General features: G+C 36.8%; 1 protein-coding gene across 5 annotated transcripts in view; it reads left to right on the top strand.

The window, feature by feature from the left end:
• Positions 1–17,571, top strand: part of TBCE (tubulin folding cofactor E) — a 29,116-nt gene that overhangs the window by 1,782 nt on the left and 9,763 nt on the right. For all 5 annotated transcript variants that reach the window (XM_041128341.1, XM_041128340.1, XM_030034474.2 and 2 more), the window contains exons 3-7: positions 236–320; positions 9,416–9,601; positions 10,688–10,776; positions 11,438–11,537; positions 14,482–14,584. In XM_041128341.1, the coding sequence (XP_040984275.1) occupies positions 236–320; positions 9,416–9,601; positions 10,688–10,776; positions 11,438–11,537; positions 14,482–14,584 (563 nt within the window). The remainder of the gene's footprint in view (positions 1–235; positions 321–9,415; positions 9,602–10,687; positions 10,777–11,437; positions 11,538–14,481; positions 14,585–17,571) is intronic.

Genomic DNA, 17,571 nt, shown 5'->3' with positions numbered 1-17,571 from the left:
GAAGTAACGCAGCACTGGAATAGGCTGCCCAGATAAGTTGGAGTCTTTCTATCCTTGGAGATTTTCAAGACCTGGCTAGGTAAAGACTTACCTGGCTGACCTGTTTTAGTGCTGGTGATAATCTCGTGCTTTGAGAGAGAAGGTTAGGCTAAATGAACTTCAGAGATTCCTTCCAACCACGATTTCTATGGCTATGATGCCATAAATTTGTAAATGTATCTACCATATTTTTCAGGAATTTGGCTTGGCGTGGAATGGGATGATCCTCAGAGAGGAAAGCATGATGGTACTTATGAAGGAACACAGTATTTTAAGTGCAGGTGAGTTGATTCACAGTGTTGGTGTGTTGTGCATATTGACAAGATGGTCATGGGAAAATGCCCTTTTGCAATTTTTAGGGCAAACCCTTTTGTTAACAGTTGGCTGATATTAAAAAGATAAACCTGAATGCTGTGACTAGCTATGCCATAAAGGCTGTTGCGTTGCTATTAATCCAGTCACAGGGATTAGGATATGGTAAATACTTAGAAAATACAAGTCATGTTTTCAGAGGTATGTAATAAAATGTGACTTTTGGATGTTATTAACGTTACCTTTAGTAGGTTTAGACCTTCTACCTTAGTGAGGAAATCAGTATGTCCTACTTACCTGCCTTAGGTAATTCTGAAGTGAAATACTGGTCCATATTAACTGTCTCAAATATAGGTTAGATTTGGACTTAACATGACTTGCATGTATCTTTTTAAGGGAAAATACCAAGTTCCTGATAATGATTTGGATTATATTTGTATCGCTGAGGAATTAAGTATGTTCGCTTGCATTTAATACATGCAAAACACAGTGTAGCTGTGGGTTTTTTTTTAAGTATATAGATGCATTACATTTAAGTTTAAAGACTCAAGCACTTAACATGTTTGAAATTGGGGAATATAGGACTCCAGGGTTGATGCTAACAGCAGCAAGCTGTTGATTTCCATGTCAGAGGACACTGCAGCAGCTAAAAGTCTGTGAGTTAAAAAAATAACTGGACAAATTCATAGAAAAAAAAAAAAGTCATCAATGGCTCTTAAATACTAAGGGCTGCTAGCTCAGTAAGTTCCTGAGCATTGAAGTGGTGAAGGATGAGAGAGTATTCTGAGGCGATATCATTAAAATATTTGCCCTATTGTCGTATTTTTCCCAATCATTTTCTATTGGCAGCTTTTGGAGGAAGGATCTGGTGTTACATGGATGTTTGTTTTGACCGCTGGATCACAGCTAGTCTTACATTAATGAGATGAAACGGAGAGATTTCTAGGTCTTTTTCCACCTCCTGCTTTCCAAGGCTTGTAATAACTGTAAAAGGGCAGTTTGACTGCAGTTTGTTCCTAACTGTTCAAGTGCTCATTCAAGTGAAATGAATCTGATGTAAATCAAGTCCTGTGACATTGAGCACTCAGAATTAATAGAAGGCTTTTGAAGGTATGAAAGAAAGTGACAAACCAAGAAAATAAATTAAAAGTTGTCTGTGGTCTTGCTTTTGGATGTGTTTTTGCTTTGTTTTGTTGGAAAATGTAAGAAGAATTTCCTCTGAAATTAATTCCTCATGTTGATTATCTTGAAAAAGTTAAAGCCGTCGATGAGAGGATAAGCAAGTCATCTTTTTTTTTTCAACTTGCATGTAAATGAAAATCATAAAAATAGCTGGATGAAGTCAGCCCAAAAATTTGTCTTGCTTAGTTTCCTGACTCTGACTTTGGCTAATAGCAGATGACTGGAGATGTGTGAAAGAACAAGAAAAGTACATAGTGACAGTTTTCCAGAGTCTCTGTAGCTTTGGCTAGTCATGGTTCAAAGATTTTTCCAGAGCCAGAGGTGGTGTATTTGTAAATGTACTTTGTTTTGCTCTCAATGGATGTTTCAACGGAGAAAATTTGTTATGAGAATTTCCTCCAAAAGAATAACTAAAAGCATATAGTAACAGTGCATGCATTTGCTAACTTTTGAGTATGTGTTTTCAGCTTGTGTAAATTGTGATCACTTCCATTTTTATGAGTAGATGAGTCTTGTCACCTTCTTCTATCTGAATATATGAATATATGAATCCATATCATATGGATTTAGAACTGTTGCTGTAAAATGTCACATAGAAGGAAAAAAAAAAAGAGATTGTGGGGGAACTAGGTCTAGTTTTTTATCTGCCAGAAGGTCTTCTGGAGATAAATGGAATTCCCTGGTGTAGCAAAGGAGGCTGCTGTACTTGTATTGAGACCTGAGAGCAGTTCAGGGCTTGTTAAAGAATATACTTCATTATCAGTTCAGATCAAAGTTGTTCTCAAGCCAGCGAGTAGAGCTGTTTGGTCTCTGACCAAATTTATCTATTTATTTATCTATAATTTACTTATTTAATAATTTTAAATTAAAAAGTAGCTATTTTGAAATCCTTTCTGGGAGTACTATCTCTTACCTGGAGCCAAACAGTCATAAATGGGGAAACGGTAGATTATGTTCAGTAGTGCAGATCAGAATTCTTAGTATGTATCTTCTTAACTTCCACATTTGTGTAAGGTGGAAGCCCTGGAGACCTCATTATCAGAAAATGAGATGATAAAACGAAATCCGTTCTTTAGAAAAATAAATAACCAACCCACACACACACCTGTGAGGACTGGATATTTTTTCCATTGTATCTAATAATAATAAAACAAGGCTTAAGGAGGATAAGCACACTTAATGCAAGAAAAAAAATCAACATTGCTGGATTTTTCTTAGCTAAGAAAAAGAACGGGAAATTATGGTCTTAGAGCAACCATGTCTTTTGAATGAAGGTATTAGCAGAAGTTGCTTCTTAAATGCTTTGAATTTAATTGAAGCAGTTTCCAAGTTGAGGCTAGTTATATTCTGCTGTAGAAGAAATAATAAAAGTAATTGGCTGGCCATTCCGAATCTCTCTGGACAGAAGAAGCAATTGAACGTGTTGTGGATGTTTTTCAGAAACTTCAGCGCTTTACATTTGTGTGTGTATATTATCTATGTACATGTGCCCAGACTCTTGCTTTTCTAGCAACCATTAGTGTGCTCCCAGGAGATGAGATCTCACATAATGATCTCAATTCTTGTTGTAAGAATCAACTTTCTGAGTGAAGCTGCGTATACCTGCAACAAATTTAAATGTAGTGATCTTTAAATATGTTGTTCTTACAATACCTGTTCTTTGTTATCAACTTTGTTCCAGTCAGAGAAAATCCTTCTAGAGTCTAAGAGAATACATAATAGTACCAGCAGTCAACCGTGACTCACAGACATAACTTTCTGTGTGCAGACTACTTTGTAGTTCATGTACCGGTTGTGAAGATGTAGGCAAACTTAAGTAAAAAATGGTTACCTTATTTTACCAAAAAGATGCTAAAAAAATAAAAAAACACAACCTAAAATCTCACCTCTTTACTACTACTGTTTGAGCGTGAGGGGGAAATTATGTTTCTTTATATAATGTGTATACACATATAAAAATAATTTTTTTTTTTTTTTTTCCCCCTCAAACCTTATCAGTGAGCCTACTTTGCTCACTCCCTGAATTCTGATAAGCAGAAGCAGCTGATGGAGTAGCTTGTACTGTAAACAAATGCAATGAAAGGACATTTTTTTAACTCCCTTTTAAGGTAATTTTGAAAAGAATGCTTTAAAAAAAAAATCTTAGAGTGACATTTCAAAATAAGAACATAAGAGGAAAATAAAACTGAATTTGAGATTCTCATTACCAGAGGATCTTCTTTGTAGCCCTTATTTGGGCAAATCAGTAGGTCTGCTTACAGCTATATGTGGTCTTTGTAGGAGGTTTTTTGGAAATATAACCTAAACTTTTATGTTTCATGGCAGTACGTTTATCTGGGTCATATATTATGTGGTGCTAATTGAACTTCTTAAGAATATGTGAACCAAAGAACAAAACAGCCGTACTTCAAACTATGTTGACGTCATAGGCATGTTCATCAACTCTGGATTAGCTGGCAATGTATACTCTAGTGGCATTTTTGTGAAAATTTTTTTCTCGTAATAAGGTCTTGTTTCCTGATAACGGACGAAGCTATTATTTTAGCTGTCAGTTGCAGTAGTGTATCATGTAATTAAAATAAGCTGTGCTCTACAGTCCTTCAAGAGAAATGAGGAGTAATCAAGCCTAAAATAGTGTTAAAATTTATATACAGCTTTTGAAACATGAGTATGCTTTCAAATAAGTTCTTTCACATAGTTATATGCATGCGCTCCCCTGGGAGATGTGGGTTACAAGCACACACACCTCCCCTGGGAACGTGAGTGCCTTAGCCGCACACAGCTCCTGTGGGAGACACTGGTGCTCCAGCTTCTGCGTCCCTGCGCTGCTTCCTGCAGTCTAGTAACGTGCATGCTGGTGGAAAGCACCCCCCAGGTCACACTGAGGTGCGGGGCATATATGTTGCTCCCCACGATGTCTGTCCTTGCTGGCCACAGGCTCACCTCGGCGTCTGACTAGGAGGCAGCTCTGTCTGGCCTAGGCAGAGATGTATGTGCTGCTGGTGGGGTGACTTTTGACAGCATCAAACCAGCTTTTGACTGCTGCGCTGGTGTACCCTCTTCTTTCCCCCCACAGTTCAAGCTTCTTTTATGCTTCCTGTCAAGTGGAGTCCTTCCTGCCCCCAGTTAATCTGGCAGAAGGGTCGTCTTCCTCCTTAGTCCTCCTCTCGGTCAGTTTTGGGTATTCCATTCACACATAGTGTTTACACAGGCATTGCTGTTTCAGCAGCTGGTTTTATCCTTGCCGTTTTGCTGGGGAAGATGTGTGGATTACCCAGCAGTAGATGACATACTTCTCTACTTACCCCACAACATGGGAGTAACATGCTGCTGTATCACACATTTAGAGTATTTTGAGTCATCGTTGAAAGGAACACATCCCCCCAGCTAAGGAATATGTTTTGTTCTTCACAGACCACTTTCCAGGGTGGTATTTCAGCAGATACTGTTACTAGAAGTATTGACCATGTTAAATTGTAATCCATTTCCCCAGGTTTGACTTTCACAGCAAGCCAGAGAAACAGAGGGAAGTATAGTAAAGCTTGTTTCTGTGATGTTTTCAGCCTGGCAGAATTGCAATTGCTTCTCAGATCTTTGTGGTCTTTTTCCCCCCTTGTGTTATTAAGTTTTCTTCTGGTGGGAACTTTGACTTTTGTATACTTGTGCAGTCCTGAAATGCCAAGTTATCCTGGCAAAAGCGTTACGTGGTTTCAGTTTTTCCTCCAGTCAGTTTTATAAGTTGCGTGTGGACATGTTTTTAAATATACAGACAGCAGTTGTGACCAATCAGATGTTACTGTTTGCATGAAATTTATGCTCCTGTCCAAAAGAAGATCTGTTTATATTAAATTAGACTATCTCTCCTTCAAGAATAACAGATTCGCCTCCAGGAATATCTACTTAGAGCACAAACAAACCCTTCAAATACAGGAAGATGTCAGTATCATTTTAGTGTCTATGAAGAAGAAGCGATTGCCATCTAGCAAGGGGAGAATGTGTTCCCAAGATTCCTTTTAACCTCAGAAGATCTCAGTGAGGAAGTTTTGATTGTTTCACTGTGTGTCACTGTACCCATCAGAGACTTCTGCTCTCTGCTGTCAATAGAACAGTGTTGAAACAAAACTTTTGTCCCTAACCACTATTCAAACACTGTGCTCCAGCAGAACCTTAAGATAGCATCTGGAACTGCAGATGTCTGTCTGTCTTTCTTTTGTGAAAGCTCAGACTCAGCTTTCAGGTCTGTTTGACTAAGGTAAACTTGCAAGAACTTCAAGTACTTGCTGATGTTTGCAAAGCTTCTGCTGTGCAGTCAGGAATTTGATACACCATAGCACATTAGTGTTAGGTGTCACTTATAAGCATTGTTTGATGCGACAGCTGCCACAGACTGTTCTAAAACTTGAAGGGTTTTCTTTACTGCAGTGTGTAGATTCTTCTAAAAGATGTCTGGTCTGCTGAGCACTTTCCCCTAAAAGGAAGAGATCTGTTCAGAACCTATCTAGAAAGATGTGCATGGATTCAACCGGCTATATTTTATGACACCTTATGAGCTTTGTAGTGTGTGTGCTCCAGTCATGGTGATAATTGCCTTGAGGTAATCATTGCAAACAGCCGGTACTGGACAAAGAAGCCCTTCCATCCACCTTTAGTGTCTAGGCTGATATCTCTCCTTGGCTCAGAAGCTTGCTTCTGCAGTCAGACAGCTCAAGTGTGTAACTGTTGGCAGAAGACAGTTTATGTACTACTGCATTATTCTTCGGGTACTGAGAAGTGTATGTGTGTGACATTTCTCTAGCGTATGAAGCCATCGTGTGCCTGTAATGATGAGCAGTGCCACCACTTTTTTTTTACATTAACAGAGAAGAATGATGCCAAATTTCCTCTTTATTCAGGGAAATGGTTAACCAGTGGAAGCTGATAGCTAATCTAAATTTTAATGAATATCTTTCAAGGGCCCTGGGCATGCTAGCAGATGGGCTGTATTGCTTCAGGCTACTGAATCATGAATAGGAAGTGTCCTACAAGCTGACTTCTGAGATTGGGGTCAACCTCTCTATTCAGTAAGAAGTGTCAGTATGAACCAGAGCCAGCTGGTTGTCAGAGTCCCATTTGGGCATATTTCGTATTTTCTGCTTAAGGAAATTGGGGCATATCTTCTACCACTTCATTTCTGCACAGTGTATTGTCCTGGCTGCAGGACATTTTACACACATGGGAGCAAAATCCCTGTTCTCAGATTTCTGAATGTTTAGCTTAAGTCAGGTTGATCAGTAGTCCACTGGTTCTTCCATCTCATGAGATGCATGCTGGATGACTCTTTGGATTAGTATTTATCTCTTCAGTTCCCAGTTATGGAGACTGATTGCTAATAGGTGTGCTTCTTCATGAGTCCAGGTGCTGTACATTAGTTGTCTGATATGTACATATGGCTTGTAGGGTTCATATTCCCTAGCGTGCAAGTTAATACAGGCAGTGTATTTTAGGGAAAACGAGTTACAGGTTAAGTTACCTCTCTCCTTGAACACAATCATTTTGCCTGAAAATAGGTTACTATTGCAGTCTCCTTTTCTGTACTTCTCTGTGACAGTTCTTGAAAAAAGTAGATCAAATTAATAGAATGGAACCTTAGGAGAAACTTAGGCTGTGGAACGGATTTGAGTGTACATTAGATAAGATAGCATGCGTAGTGCTTGGAAGTGATAGGAACAGGAGAGAGGAACCCTCTGATCTTGCTGTGATCAAAACAAAAAACAGAAGGGTCTTGAGAGAGAAATGTACCATACTTTTCCTGTAGCTTCAAATGACAAGAAGCAAGGTAGCGTTTTTTCCTAGGGATAGAACTGGCTCCTGCAAAGACAATGAGGAAGGAGATGCCAATAGAAATGGTGACCTGAGAAGACAGAAGTGGACTTAGGAATGGGTATGTTGATGGAGAGACCCAAAGGGCTTGTCTACACCAGGGATAGATGGCATGACAGGAGGGGTGCAGATGTGGGGGTCTAGATTAGCTCTGGTGAGAGAGTTGGGGAGAGCAGAGAAAGAAAAGTAGCAGAACTGTTGAGTGCAGAGGGATGGTGATGACAAAATGGGGAGAATCAAGGTGATAGGAAAAAGGACAGGAGGTGTCAGAAAAAACATACAGCAGGACCTAGGGCGAATGACAGATAGACAAGAGTACAAGTTTTCTTTCCAGAGCCTGCACTATCTGCCATCTATGAAGCTGTTTGACTTAATTAAATACAAAAGTGATATACTTCACAGGTAAGAGATGTTATAGTTAAGATGGTGAAAATGTCATTTACTGTTTTAAGAAGTGGTGTTAAGAAAGGGTCACATAATTTTTACATTTGGGCAAGTTTAACAGTTAAACTAGCCAAATGTTTGCAAGCTGTGAAGAGCTTCAAAGGAGTGGAAGAAAAGACTTAAGGGAAGGTTACTGGATTAAAAATGTAGAGAACTGAAAATGCTTATCAAACATGAAAGTACACACTGGATTTACATTCTCTAAGAGTTTGCCTTTCTGCTTGTCTTGTAATCATTGTGCTCTAAACTTAGTCACTACAAAACTAGACTGAAAATATTTTTGAAGTAAATAGTATCTAGTTTCTACCCAGATCTTTCTTTAGGATATGAGAGTACTTTAATAAGTATTAGAAATGCTAACGAATGAAACTGGTACAGGCAATTTCCAGTACTGATTTTTAAATAAAAATGTGAATATATGATGCCCAAGCTATTCCATCGACTTGTAATAGGTCCATAGGATTCAGGGTCTCTAGTTACTGTTTTTCTGAGAGAATTTTGAACTCTGTAACATTGGTGGTTTATATTAAGGTTTGCTAATTAGCCACTTGATGTTTACATGCTGTTTTGGAAAGAGGAGTTTTATTTACATAAGTGATTTCTTCCTCCTGGGTACTTTCCAACCAAAGTCTGTACTCTTCTCAGCTGGAAGGCAGACAGGTAATCATAACTACCAATTTTCTTCCTGCTGTTTTCTGACTGATCCTTCTATCAGATCCTCCATCTCTCTGTGATACCATTCCCACAACTTGTCTCTGCCAGTTCTTCCTAGGTACTGTGTTTCCTTGCTAAGTTTGATAGAAATTGTCGAAGCAATTGCATGGCAAGAAATTGTCATGCAGTAAAGTTTTTTCAGTGCTCAATAAAAACTAAGAAACTTCATAGGACTGTGTAGAACATACATTAGCTGGATAATTCTGTTGAATATTCAGTTTCAAAATGGTTACCGAGCTAGTACAATATTGTTACCAAGTTAGTATCAGAATTTTTAAAAGTTTGAGTTTGTATAAGAGTTCCAAGTGGTACGATTTGCATCTTGTGTCATTTGTGTGGATGGAAGGACAAGGCTGCGTTCTCTTAGAATTACAGGTGAATTATTTAAGTCAAATATAATGAGGCAATGAGTATTCTGAGTATTCCTATGGGCCTTAGGCTATGGGTACGACTCTGGACACATATGTTGTATGATTTAGGTAACTTTGTGTCTATCCATAGGTAGAAACTTAATTTTCTGGAAAAACCAAGTTCATAATGAGTTTGGAAACAACAGAGCAGTTATTTCTAATAATGGCACTGACATTGTAATTTTGATGTGTAGGTACATTTGGAGATCTGGTGCTTCAGTTCTCGTGGCACCTCACAATGTGAACCTGTTGGGTCAAATACTATCAAAGATACTTTGCAAGTCTTACTTGGTCTCACTGAGTGGGAACAGTGATGTCTAAAATTAGCCCGTAGAATTGCTTTTTGACTGCTTTCGTTCCCAGTATTTTAAAGAAGTAATAAGTAGTACTTTTGAGACGAGTCATTGTTACGATAACTTTTCATATTTCACCTTTTCCGGGCTGCTTTGTTCTAGGCATCCTAGAGGAGGATCGTTTATCCGGCCAAACAAGGCAAATTTTGGAGTAGATTTTCTTACTGCAGTAAAGGATCGGTACGGATTGAATGATCAAGGTGATCAATATGGAACAGAGAATACATTAGTATTTGGAAAGAAGACTGTGGAATTTGTTGGCATGGATTCTGTTGCAGAACAACAAAGGCAAGTGTAATATATGAAAATCTAAGATAGACTCTTAGCGGTTGATTAGTCAAGTAGTAGTTCAACTGTAAGGAAAGGAAGCTGGCTGCCTTGCATATAATATTGTCATATCTCTAAAAGTAAGCCAAACTGCACTGTGGTGGAAGAGACAAGAAATCTTCCTATTGTGGCTTCATAATTTACCTGTTTTATGGATAGGAACTGGGATTATGTCATGTTTGTGTGCTCACAATCCTCATTTTGATTTCACAAAGTAGAAGGTGATGATATTTAGGGAGGAATGACCGAGATAAATTATCATGATATTGTCAATAATTATACACATGCACGGTCCTTTTTAAATAGTTGTATTTTAATATTTTCTTAATATTGTACATTGTTATTTCATCTTTGTTTACTCGTCTCAGTAATGACTTTGTAACTAAGAGAGGGAAAGCAGAAAGTGACTACTGCTAGCGAAGAAGTCTTTAACTCAGTTCATGTCATGTTCGTTTATCTGGAAGGGTAAGAAAGGAAGTAACTTAATGATGAGTAATAGATCGCAGTTTTAATGACCTCCAGCAGTAGAGAGGTATCAGTTCAGGAGGTGGCAATCTCCTTTTGAGCTGATTTTCCACAACTATTCTCCCTTTGTCTCCAAGAACATACTAAGCAGTCGAAAATACTCTTTTTTTTTTTTTGTCTTTTTTTGATTAAGTGATACAAAGAATGCTCAAATAACTTAGAACCTCTTGCAAAAAGTATTACAAGAAACCTGTTTAACTTGGAATCTCTAATTAAATTCTAGTTTTCATAGCTATATTTTGTCTGTTTTGTGACTTTCTTCAGTTGGGTGGGTTTTTTGGGGGGAGGGGGTTGTGGTTCAACCAGACGTATTTTGTAGTAGCAATGTAAAGGCAAAAAACAGAGGAGATGTGTCTGGTTTCGAGTAAGAAAGACACTGATATGTAGCAATCTGCACATTGCTAATTCTAAAGGAGATGATATGTATGAAAAGGGTATTATTTAGGTGTAACAACCAGGCATTTATGCAACATGCCTATTTCTGTTTGAAGATTACTTAACAGAATGTTCTTTCTCCTTTAGCCAACTGAACCAACTGGTAGATATCTCAGTTCGTGAGTGTGCAGTGAGCCATGCTGGTCAGAAAGAGGAAATCAGCAGAACATGTCCTAGTATCCTTTTTTGCTATATTACATGATATCACAAATAAAGTATATATTTTAGCATTCCAAGTGTTTACTTCAATGAATTATATTTGTTTCTGTTTATTAAAAAAGAGTTTAAAAATGCAGTTTATATTTAGAAGCTTAATGCAATGATTACAGAGTTAAAAAGTAGATATCTACAATTTTGAGAGAGAATGCAACTTGTGGATAAAAATAGAAATTTTGTCATAAGTTGCTACTGTAAGTGCAATTTCAGAAGGCTCCAGCAATGGGTTGGTTTTTTTAATTTAACTCTAGAATAGATAACCCCATAAAAATCCAACTGATAATGTTCTGTAGGCACCAGAGGTTTCCAATATATAATAAATAATGTATTCGATATAATGTGTGTTGTAGCAATGTTGTAGAAGTATAAAGCAGGTATTACTTGTTCATTTATAAGGACTGGTAAGAGTTCCTGTTGATACAGGAATTAATCCATTTTAGGATCTGTAAAGTTAAGCTGTTTTATAGAACTGTAAGCCATTTCTGTAACTGAGCAGTAGTATATCTTAGCCCAAACAAGTGTAATCTATTTCTGTTTATTTGATTCAAAAACAAACCCTAATTTTAATTTCTGAAAAAGGAAGTTCAGATTTGAGATAAGTTTCTTAATGTGAAATTTCAGATATCAGGCATATAAATCTATCAAAAAATCTGATATCATCTTGGGAGACAGTAACAGCTATTGCTTCTCAAGTTCAAAATCTGGAAACACTTAATCTCAGGTATAAATATTCGTATTTGGGTTTCTGTTCCTTTGGGGTAGGGACAAAAAAGAAGAGGCTCTTTTAGATACGGGGACAGCTTTCTAAAGGTAACTGGATGCCTCAATACTCATTTTAGTGGGAGCTAAGTTTTTAAATACTTCTTGTTTAAATCTTGTCCTTAAACAACTCCTGTGTGTGCTATATTTTTCAGACATCCCTTTTCAAGGAAAGACTAGGACCCTAGGAGTTTAGCATCTGTATAAAACTAAATTGTGGAGAAGTGCTTGGGACAGATGGATGTTGACTGGAGTTTGTAAAATTAGAAAAATCACAGTTGTCTGAAAAACAGAATACAGATTTCGGCCATTAAACATTTACAGGGATTTAGGCATTTGTCAATGTGTTCTGCATAACAGATTTCATCATTTTAATGCAAATTGGCTTGTTGGCTAGGGAGACTGTAATAAAATGCATTATAGATTTTTACAGGGTGCTGTAGACTCTTTTAAGCAGTTAGAAGGTAAAAAAAAGTTACTCAGAGTACTTTTATAGAAATGAGGAAACAGGGAGTATAGAAACTTAGGTTTACAGCTTAATAAGGTGCCCTTGTATACTTCTGTGACATCTAAGACAATTAATTCTCTTTTAAATTTTAAAGCTTAGTTTGCCCCAAGGCAGAACTGACTTAACGTTCATGCATCCACTTTGCATGTGTGCAGTGAGTCAGGTTTGCAGCAAGGAGGCCACCTTCACAGCAGACGTAGCCAGATTTGCTGTGTGCATGTGCAGCAGGTCAGACTCTCTGGATACTCGTGCGCAGGGTCTGCATGGCAGTGGCAGGGTGTGGGGACTCTGCTGGCACATGGGCCCCTCAGAGGAAGCCAAGACCTTGAGGTGGCACCGCTGCAGGAGTTTGCAGCCTGCCTGTGAAAGTGCAGTAGTGACACATCCTCATCACTTAAAAATCTCTCTTAGCATTTTTTAGTTAGGTTTAGCAGTAGCTATCTGTTTGCCTTCTAGGTTTGCAAACCCATTTGGGTTTTTTTCATGAGCTTAGAGATTTTTTGCTACATAGAAAAAGTATAAAGTAAATATATTTTCATTTTCTTTTAAAGTCATTCCAAGTGTCTTAAGACTTTATCTCTGGTTTTTATTATTGATATATTCTGACTGCCCAGGCAAGTCTTTATTTAGGAGCCCACTTTTGTTTAAGAATGATGCTTTACCAACAGTCATGCCAAACTAAAATATCCATAATGCTTTAATCCCACCTTAAGTATTCCGAGACCCAGTCTATTCCTGCCGTGAGATGATGCTGTTAAGAACTGTAAACTAGGGGAAAATCTCTTGTACAGTGATGACATTGGAAAAGGAGGGAGGATGTTGTGAAGTAAAGCTGCAATTCCTTCAAAACAAGAAAGAATTCACAAAATAATTTCAAAATAAAGAACATTTCTAGTATACACCTATACACTATAGCTGGCACATGGCAGAATAATTTTCTGGTGTGGACTAGCACAATAGATTAAAGTTTGTAAATAGTTAGCAGCCTAAACCACTAATTTTGAGAAGTTAATGTTATAGGTGCAACTTCAGGAAGTTTGTTTTATTGTCAAGGTTAACACCTTGACTGCTGACTCTTCAAGTGGAGTTGTTCAGCTGTTTTGGAGGTCTTACTAGTCATTGAAGACAGCAGCAGGGCAATAGGACTGAAGGCAGAAACCCAAAATAAGACCTTTTTTTTTTTTTAGAGTCTTGGAGATCTGTGTTGAGATTAGCAGCTTCCAAAGCCTTCATTGTACAGTAGCTAAAACAATTGAAAGTGATGTAAGCTAAATTGAAATAAATACCAAGTTAATTTGATAAAAAAGTGACCCCAGGTTTTTTATTTGTTGTTATAGTTAATGTGACAAAAATGTATTTTTTAGAATAGTTGTAGATTTTCCATTTTCTTCAATATTTAGCACTGAACAGCTGTTTGCAACCTGGGTGCTATTTGTAAATCTAACTTTGCCTAGAGCGTATGTTTTCATGATTTATTATTATCAGCATGCATGAGAACACAGAGAATTTATATTAATTCACCTACAACAATTTTTTTAGTTTTTCATCATTGAGAAGTGTAGTCTAGACTGAAGGGTTTTCAGAAGTTATTTGTGATAAAATTGGAAAGCAAAATGGGATTGATGATGGAATCTGATCCTTATGACTACAAAGTGAAATAGTCTGAATTTGGTTTTTATTGTTTTGACCTGTTTACTTGAAAAAAGAAAGACATTAGCAGGTAAGTCTGTTACTGAATTTTTTGTGCAAGGAATGTTGGAAGAAGAATAAAAGTGATTAGCCATCCACCTGGCTCTCTAAAAGCTTGCTTAAATGGGGATATTTAACCCATAAGTATGTAAGTGTAACTACACTGATAGGTTTTTATCATAATATGCAGGTAGATCAGATCTTAGGAAAGAAATAAAAACTTTTGTTTGGGGGTGAGTAATGAAAACTAATTTGAAGACTGCAGATTTGAGAATCTTTTAACTGTTTTATAGTGTTATATTGCTATTTAGAGTGGATTTTACATCCTTTTGTTTTACTGGGGACTGGATAGTCATGTAGGCTCTTTAATTTCAATTGACACTAAGGAGTTTAAGCCCAAAATCTGACTTTGTTTCATTTAATAGTAATGAAAATCATTCTTTTCATATTCAAAACTTAGGGGAGGAAAAGGGGGGAAGGAGGCCACAGATGAATAACTATGCATTCATGAAGTAGGAAAGTAAATTAAGGAGGAGTACATTTTAATATAACTAGACAATATTTTATAATATTTTAAAATATGTGACACCTTGGCAGTGACTTTTTAAATTTCTTTGTGTAAATTGTTTTTCTTTCACACATAATTCCAAATTAGTCACTCAAATAAATGCAATTATTCATTATGCTGATAATTATGCTTTTCACACAGTGAAAACAAAATGAAATTTCCATCTACATCAACTTCTGTATCCAGTGTATTTTCAAAATTGAGGATTCTGGCACTTAATCAAACTCAGATAACATGGACAGAGGTAATAACCTTTTGTGGTTTCATTTTTATTTATGTTGTTAGGTTTTTGAGGCAAGGAAAGCACAATGAACATTTATGCATTATGTTATTCTACTGAATGTAATCATCCTTAGAAAAGGTGCTACGGTGTAACTGTATTAGTTACATATTAATGTAGTTCCTACATAATGTAGGAAGTTATATTGTCACAGGAGTCTAATAAGAAACATTTAACTTCATCCAGGTTTGTAAATTGCCAAGTCAAGATAAAGCAGTTGGAGTATAATATAATTTCATGTCCCAAAGGTTTGGGTGAATGAAAACTTCTTGTTTCCTTGTAGTTATTAAAGGCTTATGTGTATTTTTATGCATGTAATAGAACAAATGCAAATGGAAAGAACGCATGTCCTTATGACACAAAGTACTTGTTTTGGTATCACTTTGCATCAGCAGGAGATTTGCTTAGTGTGTTTGCACATACTGACAATTCTTGAAATACATGAAGCCTGGTTATATGCAACACAGATACAGCACAGAATAAACAAAGCTCTGGCTTGTTCCAGGGGCTGAAACATGCAAACATTTAAATGACTCTCCCCTAATACGATGTCTTATTAAGAATGAAGTCCTGTTGTCAAATATGTTAGCAGTGGGCCTTTTTTCAGAGATGGGGCTTATGAAGCACATCTCAGTAGTGCCATGTTACTTATAACGGCTTGTAAATTCCAGCCCATTATTTGGATTTCTCAGGAGCAGATTTTGTATGTACTGCATTGTGAAATTACCTGAATTTTCACATACTTGTTGCCAGCTACTATCCAGTAATAGAGCACTTAAAAAACTGGGGTTTGAGTTAAGTAGAAAGAAACTTCATTCTCTTCTCTTGCAGCAGGGCTAGAGGAGGGTCATTGCTATATTTCAGTTTAGTGTCCATTCACTGTGCTCCTAAACCATCAGTGGGGCTTATGCTAGGACAGTTGATAATCCTTCCATAATAGCAGCAATATGAATGGGGAAGTGAATGGAAGAATTAAGTGGCTACAAACACTTTAAATGTCATCTAGTGCTCATCACAGTAAATCTGTGCATTGTGGTGTTTAAAATGTTGGCAGCTGCCAGCAGTTCTCCTCCATGCCAGGGTGGCCGAAAGGCTGGTTGGAGCCATTGCTTCAGGCAGATTAGAGTTCTCTAGGGGTAGCCTTCAAGAGAGAAGCTCCAGGTTAGTCGGGGCAGTTTAAAATTACGTAGCTTTTGCATTTGTTTTTGAAAGTCTGCTCTAGCTGACGATTCATCATAGGTGATAAAGACATTTTTGGTTCCGAAATCTTTTTTTATAAAATTGAAATTTGCTTGATTCATTCCTTTAGAACTGGGAAGACATAAGCCTGTGCTTAAAAGTGGTGTTCCACAGCAGCCAAACAAAAGGGAAAAAATAGAGACCTACCTGACATTAATAATCTGTGAACAAACCACTTGAAAATGTAACTGCTTAAGCTATATGGGGAGTTACTTGGAAAAGTCAACTTTTTAATAGAAAATAATAAAGAATATGATCCAGGCAAAAGAGAAATACGGTGATTGTCAATGGGAATATAAGCAAAGTCTGAAAATCCTGGAAATGTTTTAATTAAAATTAAAACAATTTAATGGTGAACAGCATTTCAAAATAACTTATTGCCATATGTAAGAATATATGGCATGAGATAGTTTTAAAGAAGAGCAGACTTGTAGTGTTTTTTTCATTTGTTCCTCCTCTGTTTTGTAATATTTTTCACAGTAGAGACATGCTCAGCTGTTCTGCAGTTCTGTGTAACTCCACATTTACATGCCTTGAGCATCAGTTTTCCAAGAAGTTCTTTCATTAGTATATTATATGCATACATCTAAATACATCCGAGATGTCTATTAATATATAATTTTAAAAGTTTATTACTGTATAATTGCCAATTGATTATTCAAAACGTAATATATAACCTTCAAGGGGGAAAGATGTCCTGTAAATGTCTTACAATTAGAAACCATTGACTTAGAAATTTAATTAATGCATTTGAGGGTAATGAATTCATATTTATGGCTCCAAAACCATTTTTTCTTATTCAGCATTTAGATCATAATGTTGTATTTGTCATTCTGTTTTCAAACTAAGATCTTATATTTATAAAATAATCTACTATTATACAGGGTAAAAGAAAAATCTGGGTTAGAGCAGAGGTGCAGGATCATGTTTCTGACACTTGGGAAAAATTCTTGGCGAAGGGCAAGCATATGGTACAAGCTTCTTATAAAGTAATCTGAAATTCTGGGGCTTCCTGAGCTGGAGACTATATATCTGTATTTAATTAATACTTGTGGATTTTTTGTTTCATGGTTTATCTAACTATATTAAGAACACATTTGAAAATTTTTATATCCACATCTTTTAACATCAGTTTAATTATGTGCTGTATGAAAAAAAAAAAACCCTTTTTGGGTTTTGATCTTGCTGCCTGATCATTTCATTGAATAAGTCCCAATATTTTATATGCAAGTAACTGAGAACAGCTATTCTCTGTTTCATAGCTTTGATGATTCTTGTTAAGCTTCTTTGTGCCTTTCCCATTTATGTTATTTGCTTCCTGGGATAAAGAGGCTAAAAATACAGGAACATCATGGACTTACATGGTGACAATTGTTTATTGTCTTTATTTCTTTTGCAATAGGTCTTGGATTTCAGTTTTTTGATCAGCAGTGGCTACTCCACTGGCTAGTCACCCCAACCTCCCCACCAGCTATCCACAACAAGCCCCCAATCTTTCCTGAATGTTAATTCGATTTCAGACCTGTGAACTTTTGTTTCTGTATGGAAGCTGTTTTAAGCAACAGTTGAAAATTCAGCAGTTTGAGTTTCTTAGAATTGTAATGTGACTTTCATTTGGTTTTGGCAATTTTCTAGTCATTTGGTCAGTCTATTGAAAAGTTTTCTGATACTTCAGTTTTGTGCAGTTTTTCTATTCCATCCATCACAACGCA

The sequence above is a fragment of the Aquila chrysaetos genome, chromosome 13, assembly GCF_900496995.4.
Source record: "Aquila chrysaetos chrysaetos chromosome 13, bAquChr1.4, whole genome shotgun sequence".
Lineage (NCBI taxonomy): Eukaryota > Metazoa > Chordata > Aves > Accipitriformes > Accipitridae > Aquila > Aquila chrysaetos.
Note: the sequence above shows the minus strand (reverse complement) of the source record. Positions and strands in the feature narration are given on the sequence as shown.